The sequence below is a fragment of the Hyperoodon ampullatus genome, assembly GCF_949752795.1.
Source record: "Hyperoodon ampullatus genome assembly, chromosome: 16".
NCBI lineage: Eukaryota > Metazoa > Chordata > Mammalia > Artiodactyla > Ziphiidae > Hyperoodon > Hyperoodon ampullatus.
The window spans coordinates 11,488,706-11,507,510 of record NC_136929.1 but is presented as its reverse complement, the minus strand read 5'-3'; the positions used below and the strand labels follow the sequence as shown (position 1 = coordinate 11,507,510).

The 18,805-nt window shown below is 41.4% G+C and overlaps 1 protein-coding gene across 1 annotated transcript in view; it reads left to right on the top strand.

Moving 5' to 3' along the window:
• The first annotated feature begins 6,584 nt into the window (after positions 1-6,584).
• TM9SF2 (transmembrane 9 superfamily member 2) overlaps positions 6,585-18,805 on the top strand; it is a 45,049-nt gene continuing 32,828 nt past the window's right edge. Inside the window, exons 1-2 of the mRNA XM_079721612.1 lie at positions 6,585-6,890; positions 7,009-7,125. Of these exons, the coding sequence (XP_079577738.1) occupies positions 6,600-6,890; positions 7,009-7,125 (408 nt within the window). The 5' untranslated portion in view covers positions 6,585-6,599. The remainder of the gene's footprint in view (positions 6,891-7,008; positions 7,126-18,805) is intronic.

Sequence of the window (18,805 nt, the reverse complement as noted above, 5' to 3'; positions counted from 1 at the left end):
ACATGGTATAAAAGAATTACATGGCTCTTCTCAAATTGCTATGGTTTCTGGAAAATCTTATTTACTTTTGAAGAGATTGGCAAGTCAAGGAGCAACTCAAACATTTACAAATAAATATATATACATATATACACATACATAAATATATAGGTACACAAATATACATACACAGAAACATATGTATATGTATACATATATATTTAACTTTTTATCATGGAAAATTTGAAATGCATAAAATAGAGAGAAGGGTACCCTCCTGTGCCCAACACCCAACTTCAATGATAACCAACTTTTTCACAATATTATTCACAATAATGATATTATTCACAATAATGATATCTTCCAATTTTAGTATATGTGCTGCTGAAGCGAGCACACAATAACGATATCTCTTTTTTTTTTTTTTGCCGCATTGGGTCTTTGTTGCTGCACATGGGCTTTCTCTAGTTGTGGCGAGTGGGGGCTCCTCTTCACTGAGGTGTGCGGGCTTCTCATTGCGGTGGCTTCTCTTGTCACAGAGCACGGGCTCTAGGCATGCGGCTTCAGTAGTTGTGGCATGCGGGCTCAGCAGTGGTGGCTCGCGCGCTCTAGAGCACAGGATCAGTAGTTGTGGCGCACGGGCTTAGTTGCTCTGTGGCATGTGGGATCTTCCCGGACCAGGGATCAAACCCGTGTCCCCTGTATTGGCAGGCAGATTCTTAATCACTGTGCCACCAGGGAAGTCCACAATAATTATATCTTTTAATAAGCTTTTTTTCAAGTATAACATACAGAAAAGTGCACAGATCATAAGTGTGTAGCTCTATGAACTATTAAAAGGTGACTGCACCCAGGTAACCACCACCCAGGTGAGGCTATAGAACGTTACCAGCACTGCAGCAGCCCTACCACATGCCCACCTAATCACTACCTCTTTATAGATCCCAAAAGGTAACCACTACCCTGACTTCTAGCATCATAGATTAGTTTTGCCTGTTTTTGAACTTTATGTAAATGGAATCATACAAGTATTCTCATTGTCTTTCTTTTACTTAATATGTTTCTGAGATTAAAACACCTTGTTGTGTTTAACAGTGATTTGTCTTCATTGCTGTGTAGTATTCTATGGTAGAACTATACTACAATGTGTTTATCCATTCTACTGTAGATGGACATTAGAGCTCTATCTTGGTGAATACATCTTTTGGTGAATGTAAATAGGCATTTAGATCTAGGAGTGAAATTTCTGGGTTATAGAATATGTGTGCAAAACAACTTTCCACCAATTTGCATGCCCACTGGCAGTGGATGAGCATTTCAGTTGTTCCACAGCCCTGTCAACACTTGATATTGTCGGTTTTTAAATTTTAGCTCTTCTGCTGTGGGTGTAGCTGTATCTCATTGAGGTTTAATTTGCAATTTCCTCATGATTAATGAGGTTGAACATGTTTTCATTTTTGTTGACCATTGGCTATCTATTCTTCTGATGTATCTGTTTTATCTCTTGCCCATTTTTCTACTTAGTTGTCTTTCATAAGAGTTCTTATGTACTGGATAGGAAACTTTTGTTGGTTATATGCATAGCAACTATTGCTAAATTGCATTTAAAAAATGCAGGGTCATGAAAGAAAGCAAACAACTAGAGTACTAATATTGTTCACTTGCCTCACTTACGAGATGAAGGTGAACTATTTAAAAATCCATAAAAATTATCACAATCTGAGTTTGAGGTTGGGGTTTACCCAGTGGCCTAATATTTTTCACAGAAGTTTCAGGAAAAAGGCAAGTATATCTAATGACACAGAGGAGTGAATGGGTGGCTAGTTTATCCAGACAAAGTGCCCACTAGATGGCATTATCTTGGTGAAAAAGTGCAAAGAAGCCCCTGACAGGAGTTGGCCTGGTAATCACAGGTAGGCCTTGTTGAGTATAAACAATTTCACAGAACATGAACATCAGCAAGGACTCTCTGATCATGTTCAAGACAAAACAGGAGCCCTCTGTAATTATGTCTAAACAACAGGCAAAACCCTGAACATTGTCCAAACCACAAAATGACCAGACACCCCCCTACTCTGGCTAAGAGTAATGCCTGCTGTTTCTTTACCAGTTATATAACTTTAGCCTCAGTCTAGTCTGCCCTCCTCTAGATAAGACTTATTAAGATATCCAGTCTTAAGAATTACCACTGCTTCCTGGCAGCATCCAACCCAGAGCCAAGCTCCACTTCTTTAAACACTCCCCCAGATCATGCAGCACAAGCCCCAAATCCTATGAGTCTCCTTCTAACACCCTCTTACTGAGACACCCCATGGTTCCCCATGGTGTGCATCCTCCCTCACTGTATCGAGCAATAAAGTCGACCATTAAATAGAATGGCTTAAATATAAGCCATTAAATATATGCATGTCCCATGGAATATTTGGGACGTACAAAGACTAAAAAATTATTAATTGTTCATATGAAATTAAAATTTAACTGAGCATCGTATATTTCATTTGCGAGTAAAGACACAGAAGACGTGGGAAATGCAGAAAAGCACACTGTCCAAATAACTTTGGCGTAAAGGGGTGGAAGAAACAAAGGCCAGATTGTTAACAGGCTTAAATCGGAGCCGGCAAATGCTACCTGTAGCAGAGGAAAGGAGAAAATCTTATCCCTCAAGTTTTACAGCCGAGTCAGAAGTATTAATATTGGAAGAAAGGGAGCGTCACAGTCAAGGGGAGGATGGAAGCAAAACTTCATTTCTTCCTAGTTTGGAACTAGAATCCCCACTCAGCCTTTCTGCGTGGCAGCGCCCAGGGTAAAAGCGCCCACAAGGAAGGGATTCCATTTTGCGGCCTGGCTGAGGAGCCCGGCGATTTTCCCACGCCAGTCCCGGGATACCTGGCAGACAGCAACGCCAGGTAACGGAGAGAACCCGGGACCAGGCCGGATCCGGAAGTACGGAGTTCGCTCCGCCTCGCGGCCAAGCCCCGCCCCTCGGCCCTTCCCACTAGGCCCGGCCTTGCGGGATGACGTGTCTGAACTCTGGAGGCGGAAGCGGGGAAGAGGTCGCCGGGGTAGGAGCGGCGAGGTGCGGCTGGTTGGCCGTGCGCACGCGCGATTCGCGCAGTGGGCGGACCGGATTGCGCCTGGAGTCCGGTGACCATTTTTGTTGAGGAAGACTCCACTTCTCCGGGTTTTTGCTGATGCTGAGCTCGGCCGATAGAGGCGGCGGCTTGGTTTGGAAGGAAGAAGGTCAGGGACCCCCCCGCCCTTAGACATCCCCACTGCAGCGGGCTCGGTCTCAATGAGTGGCCGTTTGACTGCGGGCAGTCAGTCCCCCTTCTTTCCTCTGTGAACAGAGGCGGTTAAACGCGTGTGGAAAACCTCAGGTTTATTTCGGCGCTGAAAGTCCGCGATTCTAAATTCAGATCTAGAATTTATGGGGTCCGGCCAGTACCAGTCCTGTAGTGCTTTGCGGTTACTTGCCCTTCCTTTATGTGCTAGACGCTGCTCTAGGCTTGGGGCTGTAGAGAAGAGGTCCTTAACTCCCATGGGGTTTACGTGTAAACAGGGAGTGAGACAGTAAACAAATAACCACGTTAATTCCAGGTAGTGATAAGTACTGTGGGATACCAGGGTTAAGCAGAAGAGTGGAATTGAGGGATTTAAAGATTTTATGAGATCGCTGTTGTCAAGAGTGGAACCTGAGAGGCTATAGCAGTAAGTACTAGTGCAAGAGAACTAAGATTTTGGCTTGGGCTAGGGGGTAGCTGTGGACATGGAAAGTATTCAAAGGATTTAGTCTAGTTTAGCGGCCCGGCGAGCACAACTTGTTGAAGGACTGTATGTGGGGAGCGAGGGAAAGAGAAGTTTAGGTTACCTCCCAGGTTTTTGGCCTGAGAAGCAGGCGGGCAGCGGTGCCCATTTTCTGCTTTGTGGAACACTGGAGGAGGAAAAGGTTGGGATGGGAGCGGTGAGATAGTGAAGATAAGTATTTAGTGGCACCAGGTAACTAGAAGATAGCGAACAAAAAATGTTAATTGTCTTGCCCCCTTCCTTTCTAAATGGAGAGAACATTGCTTCCTCTTGTTATGTTGGAAATCTCTATGACTTCAAGTCTAGGATATTATAAATTCTTTTCCCTGGCCCAAGGAAGTTCAACAAATATGCTAGTTGATTTGCTCGAGGGAGAAGTGACCTAGACACGACCCCACTGCTCAGGCCCGCCTCACCTGCCTACCCACCGTCACCCCCGTTTGGGTTATAAAAGTGGCTGCCTTTCCTCTGCCCAGCACTTCATGTGCATTCCCCCCCCACCCTTAAACTTCACAACAAACTAAAGAAGATGGACATCCTTTTCTCTCTACTTCCCAGTTCTCCCCTATTATCTGGGACTTGGTGTTTTAACTTGCTCAAGGTCCACATAACTAGATAGTAGTGTTCCAAAGCTGGAGTTCATAGTGCAAACTACCTTTGCAAGGAAGAATTCCTTCATTGTTCTGGTTACGCCACAGTATAGAACAGTGGGTCTTAGCCTTTTTTTTGCAGGGTCATAGATTCCTTTGAAAACTTAATAAATGTTATAAACTTTCCAGGGGGGAAATGTGCACATCCCCACAAGAATTTAGATAGGATTGCACGGGTCTCCACATTTTTCTGAATTGTCCACTTAGCAAACTTGCCAATTCTTTTTTTAAAAAATAACTTTATGAAAGTTTAGTTTTATTTATTAAATTTATTTATTTATTTTGGCTGCATTGGGTCTTCGTTGCTGCGTGCAGGCTTTCTCTAGTTGTGGTGAGCGGGAGCTAGTCTTCATTGTGGTGCGCAGGCTTCTCATTGTGGTGGCTTCTCGTGGCCAAGCACAGGCTCTAGGCGCGCGGGCTTCAGTAGTTGTGGCACACGGGCTCAGTAGTTGTGGATCGCGGTCTCTAGAGCACAGGCTCAGTAGTTGTGGTGCTTCGGCTTAGTTGCTCTGTGGCATGTGGGATCTTCCCGGACCAGGGATCGACCCCCGTGTCCCCTGCACTGGAAAGCGGATTCTTAACCAGTGCATCACCAAGGAAGTCCTGACTTGCCAATTCTTGAATTCTGAGCGGGAGGTAGTTCTGGGTTATGATTCCTTGCTTATGTACTCTAAGTTGGTGCCCTCTTCTGCAGATTCGATTGAACTCTAAAGCTCAGAGGAATTGACTTTATAAAGACTGTTGCCCACCAGTCCAGTTCTACAAGGATCAAGCTATTCGCTACTGCAGTCGTGCACCAACAGTGCACCCTGAGGGGAATTCAGGACGGAGGAAAAAACAGGAATGTTCTGTGCTTTATATACTGGCCCTGGATAGTTAAGATGCGTATCTAAGGAATAATTGCAGTGAACTCAGATTCTTGCATCTTCTCATACATACAAAAGCACTAAAACCTTTAACTTGAGACGTCTGTTCTCTGTGTTTAGCAGTAACCTTTTGATGTTGGCCTACCTGTTTTTTTCCAGCCAAAAAACAACTATATATCCTGGCTCCTCCCTTACCTCTTCAGAACAGTTCCTCAGAGCTATCTGAGAGGCGGTCTCCTGTGCTATGGTCCTCAGTAAAGTCCCCGAATAAAATTTAACTCACATCTCTTATGTTGTGTGTTTTCCTTTGTCACGAAAAGCAAGTTTCTCCTTGAAAAATACTCAAAATGCACCACACAAACACACACAAGTACGTCTGTGCATATACAAACGGACATCGCATCACTTCAATAGGAAAAGTGACAGAAACTTGCCCAGGGATGATCATAGCAGATTTCTATTTTGCTGGAACTACATTTCTCACTGGGCTCTCAGGTGTGCTCCTGTCTTCCTTTGCAAAGAAATGTCAACACTCCCTTCTCCTATTTGTCTACTCCCATTTTCCCCCCACCTCATTTCCACTCACCTCTTTAAAGAGATCTTGTTTAGTCTATGCAAACAATCACTGTCCCACGCAAGAATGAGTCACTGCATCCAATGCTGGGAACCTGTCCGTGCACACACCTCTGAGTAGCTGTCTATTTGAAGATTTGTGGCTAGTTCCTCCCCATTGGTTTCCTTATCCTGCACCCAACCGTCTCCCAAACTTCTCCTTCCCTCCACCAACTCAGCCTTCATCAGCAAGTACTTTTTGGAGCACCACCTCTGTAACAGGGGCTGGTGTGCCTTGGGCACTGTAGTGAGGAAACCGTGGAAAACCAGGGCAAGGCAGCAAGCACGGGGCGCTGGACAAGTGAGACGCTCTACGACGCCCCACGGGGCCTCTAGATCGGAATTTGGAACAGGACGGGAGCGCTGGACCCTCTCCCGCTGCAAACACCCAGCCGACCTGCTGAAAACCTGGCAAGTGGATTTCCGCCACTCTCCCTCCCGGAAACTCCTCGGGGCGCTTGCGGCCGCTCTCACTGAGCATGTGCAGGCGGCGCTGCGCATGCTCCGTCGAAGTCCGCTTCGGCGTCTGTTGCGGAACCCGCGGTGGCTCCTAGCGCAACCGGAACTATCCGTCGCGGGGCCGGCCTGCTTCAGCTCCGGCGGACTGGTTGTCGTCGCCGAGCCTCCCCGTCCCTCCTTCCCTCTTCACCCCCCGCGGCTCTGCTGCCCTTTCCCCGAAACAGCCGTTATGAGCGCGAGGCTGCCGGCGCCGTCTCCACCTCGGTGGCAGTTGCTGCTGTCGCTGCTCCTGCTGGGGGCGGCCCCGGGCCCGCGTCGGAGCGCCGCCTTCTACTTGCCCGGCCTGGCGCCCGTCAACTTCTGCGAGGAAGAAAAAAAGAGCGACGAGTGCAAGGTGGGTGCGGCCTGGCGGACCCCCCGGTGCACAGTCGGAAGAGGAAGCCTCCCCCTGCCAGGGGGAGCCGGCGTCTCAGGGGAAGGGGGCGTAGCAGTGGGTGCGGTCGGGTGTCCCCAGAAGTGCGTGGGGTTGGCCGTGCTGTGGGGCGCAGGCTCTGGAACGGCCTCCGTACCGGGGTAGATTCTGGCGGACTCGGCGGGCCAGCTAGCACGAGCAGGTGGGCTGAGTTTTCCCGGAACAGGGACTGTGTGTGTACGGCGCTCGCTTTGGCGTTGGAGGCGTGCGGGTCAGCGAGCGTTCCACGGGCGAGTGTCCGCTCACAGCCCCGTGTCCTGCTTCCAAGGAAGGGGACGGCCAGGTCTTCTAGTAACGTGTAATTTTATTGCTTCCCGTTTTCTACTTTTCTGGAACCCTGGTTGGTTATGAGGACTTGTTCTTTCTAGGACTTAGGTGTTTTAACCTCACGGTTAGCAGTCGCTTCCTTGTTTGTGGGATTTAACACCCAGAACCGCGTAAACCGCATTAATAAGGAGTCGCTGTGATGGTTGAGACAGTTAATGTCTACCATTTAAGTGTAAAAAAAAAAAAAATTAATATGCAAAAAATATGTAAGACCCCACTAGTTTCTCTGAGATCGTTTTAAACACTTAAAAGGAGCGGACAACAGGAGAAACCGGCGTTTTCTTCCTAGGGCAGATCTTGAAAACTTTGATCTCTTACCACTTTAAACTCAAGGTTTTCAGTTTAACCACTAGTAAAAGAGACGTAGGTAGAGTAACCTGCTTTTAGGTTATTAGGTAGAGGGCAGGAAAGTATACATACACAGTTACTTTAGTTGCTAAAACTTACCCTTTGGGGCGCAAGAAACTTTGAAACCGTCAATACTTTTAACAGTTCAAATAATCGTTCAGCAAACTTTTACAATCTATAAGTAGGTTTATTTACTAAGCTTGGTTTTTTTAAGTTGGTGTTTATTTTATTACTGCTAGCTTTACTATAGTTGTGAATTTTGAGCTTATTTTAGGGCACTAAAGAAGCTATTAAACTTTTCATGGCATTTTACAGTTTCTGTTTAAAAACTTGGATCTCTAAAAATGTCTAAGAATCTTTCAGGTGTACTCACATCAACAGTTAGTGCTTGAATACTGTAACTCTCGTACCTTGCAGTGCAAGAAATTTTCACTCTTTGAGAGTTCTGACTGAAAGAAAATAGTGCTTCCAAGTGGAAGAGAGCTAGTCTCACAAGCACACAGGTTTTTCCATTAAATATTTTAGTAATCAGCCTTTAAAACTTAGTATTTGGTCTTTAAATTTAAATTTAACAGCAATCGTGTATTGTCTAACTAGTGCCTTAGACACAAAAAAGATATTCCTGTCTCCTAGGAACCTCAAAGGTCATAAGCTTATGACAGATTATCAAAATCTGATATGTTATAAAAGATGGCTGTCCAAAGTGCTCTAAAACACAAATAAGGAAACATCTGCGGATTGGAGTCTTCAGGGAAAGCTACAGAGAGGAAGTGACATTTGAGATGGACTTCAGACATGAGTATGAGTGGAATTTACAGGTGGTCTGCTGGTTAGATAATTTTGTTTCCTCAACAGGTCCTTCTTTAGGTAGTTACCTTTTAGTTAACTTTCGATTAATTTCAGGGAATCCTTTTGGATTTTTAGTTTTCACAGGTATAGGGATAAAACAGGCAAGACAGATCATTTTTCTGAAGTGTTTGGATTTCATCTTTGTTGCCAGCTACTTTCACATCTTGGTCAGTGGAAACAGATCTTAGACCAGTAGAAAGAGGCACTTTTAGCAGTCTTTCCCTAGAATTTGACTAACTGGTGTAGGGAATTTGAAGTACACTTTAATATTTCTTCTCTTTGCTTCTCAAAGGAGAAAAACAGTAAACTTAAATTTCCATTACTTCAATCAGGGTATTGATATTTTTTTTCTCATCCATTTCATATTTGTTAAGGAAGACAGTCTTGTCTACACTGTCAGAAAAGTTGAAAGGACTTATTTTAAAAATTGGAAATGGGAGTTGTGAAATGGGAATAATTATTTCCAGAGGTGCTTTTAGGTTAGGGAATCAGGAGTTGGATGAATTGGGTAGGTCATTGATACTATTTCTATCAGTTTTTCCAACTGTAAGATAGAGATAATCATATTTGCTTACTATATATTCCCCTTGAAAGATATTTTGCCTTTCCTGGAGGGAAAGTACAATATTTATCATTGTTGCAATATTATACAATATTCATAAGTGTAAAGATGAACCAAGTTTATCTTCAGCATAAGTAATTTATGGAGTATAATCTTTACATATCTTGTGAAGTCCATGTCCTGTATTTAGCTCACCATGTATATTGAGAGACAATCAAAAGAACCGTGAGGATTTGGTCATTTTCTCCTCTCAAAATTATTTTATGTTCAATTTACTGACATAGAAACAGAAGTCCAGTGAACATACAGTCATATTCATATTCCTTTAACTTCTGATTTATGATCTTCATTAGCCTTAATAAACAGTGTGACTGTGTTCTGTGCCTTTTTTTTTTTTTTTAGCTTGCTATCATTACAGGTACATTTGAGTATCAACATAGTGCACATTTTCATTGACTGTACAGTATTTCATTGTAGTGTTACAATACTATGGTTTGCTTAGCTGTTTCTTGCTTGTAGGGCATTTAGATTGGTCCCGGTTTTTCTATACTGTAAATAATTTTGCTAGAATGTATTTAGCAGGAATTCATTGCATATTCACAAATTACTAGGTCAAAGGGAAGAAGCAATTTTATAGCTCTATTTAATATTACCAGGTTTCTTCGAAGAAAAGTAGGTTTGATTTACAGTGCCATTAGCTGAATGATTCCATGTGTCTTCACAGTATTTTATAGTTTTTATTTATCAATTTAATAGCTATGTGATGGTACCTAAACATTTTTTAATGCTGCATTGCTTTTGTTGCTGTTGAGGTTTCTCCATCTTTCAATTCTCTTATTTGTCTTATTTTGTTAGTTTTTCAAACCACAGTATTAAAGAATTGAACCATGGTATTCCTTTCTGCTAGCATTTTACTTTCTTAAGCTCAGGGGATAATATGTTGACTGCAGTAAGTAGAGTAAGCCCTGGTCAGAAGTGAATAGATAAATGTGAAGTTACCTTTAGATTGAGTCTTAAGTGTGCTAAGTGGCATTCTAATGGCTGATAACTGAAGATTAGTGAGCAGTTCACCCTTGCTGCTTTTAACTTTCAAGCAATTATTTAATGGCTTGTCAACATGAACAACTAGCTCTGGAAAACATTTGCCACTTTTTTACTGTTTGATGATGTGTGTGCACGGACAGGTCATGTTCTTAGATGAAAGAGTAAGATTTTCTTTCCTGTCCAGTAAGGAAAAATGACCAAATATACCCCCCTGGTGTTAAAAAAAAAGTTTAAATGGATTAGTTCAACAACTTTTTTATTAAAAAAATCAGAATCACAATTTTAAATTTCCTTTCTCAGTAGTTACTTTTAGAAGCTTTTAATAAATTCTGTGTCTATTATTTTGGGAGCAGTTGCCTATAAATATGGAATTAGTCAAATTTAAGAAAACAGTTCTAAACGTTGCTCTGCACAAACACAAGAATGAATGTATTATTTACCTGCTTTAACTTGACCATAGAGATTTTGAAGATTTTGAAATATTTGAACAAAAAATATAATTTACATGTGTACCTAACAATATAATTGGTATATATTTATCGATATTTAGTTTCATGTTTTCATAGGCTTTTTATGTTTGTTTGTTTTGCGGTACGCGGGCCTCTGACTGTTGTGGCCTCTCCCGTTGCGGAGCACAGGCTCCGGACGCGCAGGCTCAGCGGCCATGGCTCACGGGCCCAGCCGCTCCGCGGCATGTGGGATCTTCCCAGACTGGGGAACGAACCCGTGCGCCACCACTGCGCCACCAGGGAAGCCCCATAGTTTTTTTTCTGGAAGAAGAGTATTGACTCTTAGCTACTGGAAAGTAATCAGTGTGTGAGGGTTACTGATATTGTTTCAGGCATGAAATCTGTCATTGGAAAGAACGACTTTGGATAAATCCACATTCCAACGATTGTTCTCTGTTCCTGTGAAAAAGTACATGGAACTGAGTTAGAAGGTTTGCGTTCAGAAATTAAATTTTCGAATAAAACTATTTTAAAACTGTGATCGTTCATTATAGTGGATGTGAGAGCTAGGATTAGGAAAGCAAGCGTTGTTGATACAGATAAAATACTGTCTTACTGCTGTCTACAAAGGGAAGCCCTTTTCAAGAGGTGTGTTCTTGAACATCTGAAACAAAACCACAGACAGGTGCTCCACATGCAGACACACATAAGTTCTAGAAACTGGTCTGAGCTCAGTCAGCCTTAGAGCCCAGTTTCCCAAACCCCTACTTCTGTTCTTCCTTGCAGTTTTCTATTGCAGTGTCCTCGTAGTAAGTGTTGTACTGTAGTTAGTTGTAGCTGCCTAAATATATGCACTCTACAAGGCCATTGGCTATTGCCATGAAAATTAACTAAGTGTTGATGAAAGGCTTTGTAAGAAATTTGTGAAATATATTTTTCTTTGTTCTTCTTACTCTCACCTTTTCATACCTCTTTAGTGCCCTTTGCTAATTACAGTGATAGAAACTACAATTTGTGTACTTTATGTGTGCCAGTTATATATTAATCTTAGTTAATCCTCCAAACAATCCTGTGGTTTTTAGATAGGGAAACTGAAGCTGGGTAGGATGCGGTACCCTCTCAACCAAACATACCTCCATAAGTAGCGAAGCTAAGATGCAACTCCAGGAGTGTCTGAGTCCGAAGTCTAGGCTCTTCACCACGTTGGGGTACTCCTGGATCTTCTAGACTGAGCGCCGTACCTCTTCTCCTGCCCTGCCCTGCCGATCCTGGGCTGCTTGTAATCCTGGACTTCCACAGTTATTGCAGTTACAACAGAAAGCTCTTTATCTATGTCATCAGTTTTTAACCAGTTACATTTTATGTTTATTCCTTTCTTTGATACAGTTTAAAGTTGAAATTTTATTTTTTGATGGGAAGTGGAGGAAGAACCTTAGTATCTAGGAGATCAGCTTCTGGGCATTGTTGGTCAGGTAACTCAAAGCTCATGAACATCCATTTGTGAGTTCCAGCATTTCTATTGGGATTTTAAAATTGTATCTGAGCTAAGGTTTTCCTTCTTTGGACTTTTTCCCACTGTGGGCTTCTCCAATATTAAAGTAATTGAAGCTTCCATAGTTTTCCTTTTCTATGGCTGTACCTTGGTATCTCAGACACTTTTGTGACTAGTCACTTGCTTTGATCATTGTACAAAGTCACATTTCTTCACTGAGATTTCTTTCTACCTTGAAAAACAGTTGTAGGTGTCGGGTGGGACATACATGACGGCAGTTGTAAAAGCAGAATCAAAACAAAGGAACAGGGCTTCCCTGGTGGCGCAGTGGTTGCGAGTCCGCCTGCCGATGCAGGGAACACGGGTTCGTGCCCCGGTCCGGGAAGATCCCACATGCCGCGGAGCGGCTGGGCCCGTGAGCCATGGCCGCTGAGCCTGCGCGTCCGGAGCCTGTGCTCCGCAACGGGAGAGGTCACAACAATGAGAGGCCACCGTACCGCAAAAAAAAAAAACAAAGCAACAAGGAAATGGGGGGAAATGCAGTCCTATAGCATGGCATGCTTTGAAGTAATAAAATAGGGTGTAGTTGTGACCAAAGTTGGGATCAGAAGTAGAGTGGGCAGATGGGGACTAGAAATAAAATTGTACATTTGGGAGAAGGATTTAGAAGGAAGATGATAGAACTCTAAATTAATTAAAAGCATTTCCATAAAAGGTTTCTTAGGGTGGTATTGTAATCAGTCTTGTTTTGTCTATGTCTTGCTTTAGAATTTACAGTCTTGCTTTAGGATTAATCTGTACATTTCTTAAAATGGTTAATGTTGTCACAACTTTTCATGCTTGTAATAACTCATTTTGGGACAGTTGAAAGTGGGAATGTGAAGAAAGTAACCTTTAAGGAAGGCTCTTTTGAGTCATGTAAGTGATATCTTGGAGTTGGCTATCTCCAGAAGGAGATGCACGTAATTAACTCTTGGATGGGGAATAAAGAAGATGTTTAGAATGGAAAATGACCTTAAAATGAATCAAGTATTGCTCTCTTACAGCGATTGCTATTTTAATAAGAAAACTAAATCCCACTAGCTACCCTAAGAACACATAAATAGCTTTGCCACTTTTCTCTTTTACTTCCTTGAATGTGTGCCCTATCTCCCCATCTGGATTATAAATTCTTTGAAAGGCAACCATTCATGGGTTTTATATTATTATGGCATTCACGGTCTCTAGTACAGGACATTATGGGCTTTGAATAAATGTGTTGATTGAATGAATTTCCCATGGTTTTTCAGGGTTTGTTGTTGTGAATGTTCCTGGGTTTTCACATATATTGCAAATTCTGCTATTTCCCCCTATTTATTACTTCTTTTGAAGTCATCTTTCCTGCTTCTGACATCTTCCCACACTAAACTTACTCTTTAGTCTTTATTTCTTATTGCTTTGATTTGGCTTCTGTCACTTCATAATATGACTAAAGTCTACTCTCATCTTTCAAGCCTTTTCTTTTTCCAACTTTTAATTGTGACAATTTTCAAAATGCAAAAAAGTTGGAAGAATAGTATAATGATCACCTGTATATCCACCTAGACCCTTAGAGCCAACAGTTGTTTATATTTTCTTCTATTTGTTTTATCTGTGTGTATATTTATATTTTTTAGGGATGAATGTCATGTTTGTAACATACTTTTGCCCTTCATGAAACCACATAAACTCCTTTCTTCTTTCTTGTTTTTAACATTTGTCCTACTGTCATAGTACGAGGATCTCGTAATATTATTCTTATAATACTTATAATATTTTTGAAATTTTCCTGTTTCACTATAAGGGTCAATATTTAAAATAGAGTGTTGTAAATGTAGCATATTTACAAATTCGTTGTAAATTGCTCTATTCTGTGTTAAATGTATCAGTTTAAATTTACAATTCTTAGCATGTTTTAAATGAGATAAATACTAAAATTTCAAATTCTCACAGTTTAAAAAAGGAAGAATGAATGAAAGTGCTACAGAAATAGCCAAAATGAACTGAATATCCAAGGTGTGTTTTGATTAGTTCACCAAGTGATGGAAGAAGGTCCACAATTTAGTGGTGATATTTATGATGGACCAACTTTCCTGTAAAAGTAAGTGTGGAAAAGTGTCAGGAGAGACTAGAAGGAAGAAAAGTGGAGGACTGAGAGCAGCAAAACGTAAAAGTGGGAGCAGCAGTTGAGTTTACTCACTTTTTTGAGCCAACAGTCCAGTTTTGGAACTTATTTGTCTTAAAGTAGAACAAGTAATCCCTAGCTCATAAGGTTACTATGAGAATTGTGCTTGATAATTATTATCTTCCTCTTCCCGAGACCGATAGCCAGGAAGGGAGTAATGAAGAGGCACAAACAGTAGATCAGAAGCCACTGTGCTTAGTCTCCTTTAATGGGAGGCAGGAAGGAGCGCCTCTCACAGAACCCCTCAAGGTTATCCTTATACTAATACATATTTGGATTGAGGAAGGTCCAGCTTCTCTGAAATAACAGGTAATAACAGCTATCTTTATCTAGCTTACAGTTAAACATTTAACTTACAGTTATCGTGTGCCAGCTATAAACCAGCTTCTGCATCGTTTTCTGTTTTATTATTACCTCATTCATTGCTCACATTCAAAATTACTTGCCCATAAGCACATATTTATTAGCAACAGACCTAGGATTTGAAATGAACCCAGCGGTCTGACTCTGTTCTCCCTCCAAACTGAAGTTGTGTTCTCTATTTATATGTTGTGTGTGCTAAAATTAGTTTTGTTTTTGGGTGAAAGATTTGTGAGAAGAATTGTTTTTGAATTTTGCCGTCAATATTTTGGAAAATTTTGTGGACAGACCTTGATAATTGTAGACGTCCTTATAAATCACACAGCAAGGCTGAAACATTGCTTCTTCGGTGACGTTAACGTTTTTGTCATTAGGAGTAGAATTTGAAGCTACGTCACCAGATCAGGAAAAGTTGATAGATACGGTAAATTTAATGGGAAGTTGATAGTAGACAAAATGCCAAGTGTGAGACGGATAAAAACTAATAATGTACAAATAAGAAAATAGGGAGAGGAGGGTGTGTGGGTCTTTGGGCTCTAGACTGAAATGGAATAAGTGTGGTAATAATCAGTTTAAATGATACTAAATTATATAAGCAGAAGACTAGCATGGTGTCTAAAAGGGAAATTTTCCTGGCTTCTAGAGTTTGCTTCAGAGACTTAAAGTAGACTTAGAGGGAGCCAGGAATTTGATGTCTAAAGTTTTGACAAGATTGTTTTTTAAAAAGGTTAAATTGGAATTTCAAGGGGTGTGGGTTAGCCTAGGGGCGAGCGGGGTTTGGGAATAAACCATGGGGACTAGTGAAAATGGAGGCAGACTTCCAGAAGTCCCTGAGGCTAATGTGGATCTTAAATTTAGCAAAAAGAATGAATGTGAAATGTTTTAATTAGCTAGTACTGTTAAACTCTTGTATCAACATAATATCAAGCCACTGGGAATATACTTCCAGAAGCTCTCTTAAAGTTATATGAGAGAACAAAAGGTAGTAAATTAATCTGGTCATGGACAAGTTAAAGTATATTTGAGGAAAAACAGTTAACAATTATATATTTGAGGTGATGAGCTTTAAACTGTCAGTTACAGAACATTGGAAAGAGATGAAGAGTGTCATTGAAGAATTTATGCTTTTGGCCAAAAAGGCTAATGAAAAGTAACAATGTCATTCTATACATATATGAAGCTTTGATGTCTATACCTTGAATTCTGCCTGTAATTCTCAGTGCTATACCTTTTAAGAAAGATGTGAGAATAGGACAAGGTCCCGAGAAAAGCAGCTGGCATGATCAAGGAGATAGATGATTCAAAAGATTAAGACCTTTCCGTTTTGAAAGACTAAGACTCAAAGGAGAGATGAGAGAAGTCAGAAAATGAGGATAAGGTTTTCCTTCAATCTTACAATCCTAGAGCTAAGAGATGTACCATGAAACTTCAGAGAGAACATCATAGGCTAAGCAGAAATTCTTGCCTCATCCATTGGGTAGAAATGGAAGAAACTTTTACCCTAAATTTATATGCTCTTCAGCAGTGTCCTAAAATTTTTTTTTAAATGGCATCAAATCTCTGAACCTTTTGCCCTGTTTTGGGTTTCCTAAGATATGAATTTAAAGAACATTGAAAAATACCTAGTGAACAGAGCTCAAGGATGAACTAGGAGTCCAGTCCAGCTTGCTGTCTCTTTTGTAGGGTCCTCAATCTAAGAACTGTGTTTACATTTTTAAGTGATTAGAAAAAAAGTAGAAGAAGAAGAATATTTAGGGATGAGTGAAAATTACATGAAAATCAAATTTCAATCCCCATAAATAGTTTTATTAGGCTACAGCTGGGCTCATTCACTTATGTAATGTTTGTGGCTGCTTTTGTACTACAATGGCAGAGACTGCTGGTCCAGCAAAGCCTAAAATATTTACTCTCTGGCCCTTTAAGAAAAAAATTTGCCAACCTCTGGGATAGACTAACATTCGAGTTATTTTTCCAAGTAAAGGGAAGATTGCAATGACTGGAGTAAAATATGAAGTATATGAAGAGGGTTTATAAAGGGTACTAAGCAGCATTTTATTCTTTTCCATTACTGTGCTGTCCCATATAGAAGCCATTAGACGCCTGTGACTATTTTTTTTTTTAATAAATTTTATTTATTTATTTATTTATTTATTTTTGACCGCATTGGGTCTTCGTTGCTGCGTGTGGGCTTTCTCTGGTTGTGGCGAGCAGGGGCTACTCTTCCTTGTGGTGTGTGGGCTTCTCATTGCGGTGGCTTCCCTTGTTGCAGAGCACAGGCTCTAGGCTTGCAGGCTTCAGTAGTTGTGGCTCGTGGGCTCCACAGCGCAGGCTCAGTAGTTGTGGCACACGGGCCTAGTTGCTCCGCGGCATGTGGGATCTTCCTGGAGCAGGGCTCGAACCCATGTCCCCTGCATTGGCAGGTGGATTCTTAACCACTGCGCCACCAGGGAAGCCCCCTCCTGTGGCTTTTTAAATGTAAAATTAAATAAAAATTTAAATTCAGATCTTCAGCCACACTGACCACGTTTCAAGTGACCAATGGCCCCGTGTGGCTAGTGGCTACTGTATTTGACAGAACAGATAGAGTATTTTCATTGCTTAAAGTTCTATTGGATGTTACTGCATAATAGTAAATACTTACATAGTACTTTGTGACAGGCACTGTTCTCGAATCTTCTCAAAAACCAGTTGCAACAGGGATTATTATTACCTCCATTCTACAAATGAGAAAACCAAGGCACAGGGAAGTGAAGAAACTTCCCCAAGATCACACAGCTAGTAAATGTCAGAGCCAGGATTTAAACCCAGGCAGCCTAGCTTCAGAGTCTATGTTCTTAATCTCTTTGTACTGAGAGTAAGGAATATGCTTAATTGTGGCACAAGGGAGTTAGCTTATGTGATGAAAATGTGGATCTATGGATTTTGAGACTCGAAACATAGAAAGTTGTGTAGAATATAATAGCTGCATTCCTCCCTAGAAAGAAATCTAAAGATGTGAACTGGATTAGCTTTATAGGAACTTTCAGTCTTCATTAAGAAACATTAAATAGGGCTTCCCTGGGGCGCAGTGGTTGGGAGTCCGCCTGCCAATGCAGGGGACATGGGTTCGTGCCCCGGTCCAGGAAGATCCCACATGCCGCGGAGCGGCTGGGCCCGTGAGCCATGGCCGCCGAGCCTGCGCGTCCGGAGCCTGTGCTTCGCAACGGGAGAGGCCACAACAGTGAGAGGCCCGCGTACCGGAAAAAAAAAAAATACAGTAAATAGAGCGCTTGGATTCTGGTATATCTTCATAGCAGTGTTGACCCCTTATAATTAGTGAAAATTATTTTGGCAGAGTAAGCTATCAACGGGGAATTTTGCCTTCACAACAGTTATGTAAGTTTGTGATAATTACTCAAGCATTCTGTAAGCTTAAATATCATGTCCCATTATCTTCTTAGCCAAAAAGACCAGTGATACAGTCTTGAATATTTTGTACAAGGAGACACAGTTAAACTCTTTTTGTGTTTGAGACAGTGTTACCATTGAGTTGTCATTTTATTTTAGTACGGTTTTAGGGGTTTTATGTGTGTTTTCAGTACCGTGTGCAAAGGCTAATGTCTTCCATTGTATATCGTGAATATTGGATGAGCATTTTAGTGGATGAGCAGTGTAGTTTAGGCATTCCCTATTCTGAATATCATTAAATTTATTTGGTTTTCTTTATTTAACAAATACATAGCACTTCATGTATTAGGCACTGTTTGACATACTTTATAAATGTTAACTCATTTAATCCTCATACCTCTGTGAGGTAGTTACTGTTATCCCCATTTTGCAGATAAAGAAACTGAAGCACCCATGAGGAAACTGAGATGCTAAATAACTTGACCAAGTATAAGTGGTAGAGCTGGGATTTGAACCCAGGCAAACTGGCCCCAGAGGTCTACTTTTGCCCACTGTGTTTTGCTGTTTTTCCAATGACAGTGTATTATTAGTTTTTGTACATTGAACATCTTGTCTCACTTTTGGGGTATTAACAGGTATAGAGGACTGCTGACCGCCCTAGTAAATGAGATCGAAATGGCAGGTGTGGCTTTATGCTCTTCCAGGTAGCCTCAGATCAGAATCCAGAGGCAGCCATAGTGATCTAACCCTATAAAATACAGGTAAACAGCTCCTATTTAGTTGTTTTTGGTTAGTACCAAAAGTACTTCAGGGCACAGATTACTTACTGACATTTTCAACTAAAGAATTCTGTATTGAGTAGCAGTGAGCCCCTATTGGGAGAGTGGGTACCTGGGTACAAGTTCCTTTGGAACTTCAAATATACGTTGAAGAAATCCTGGG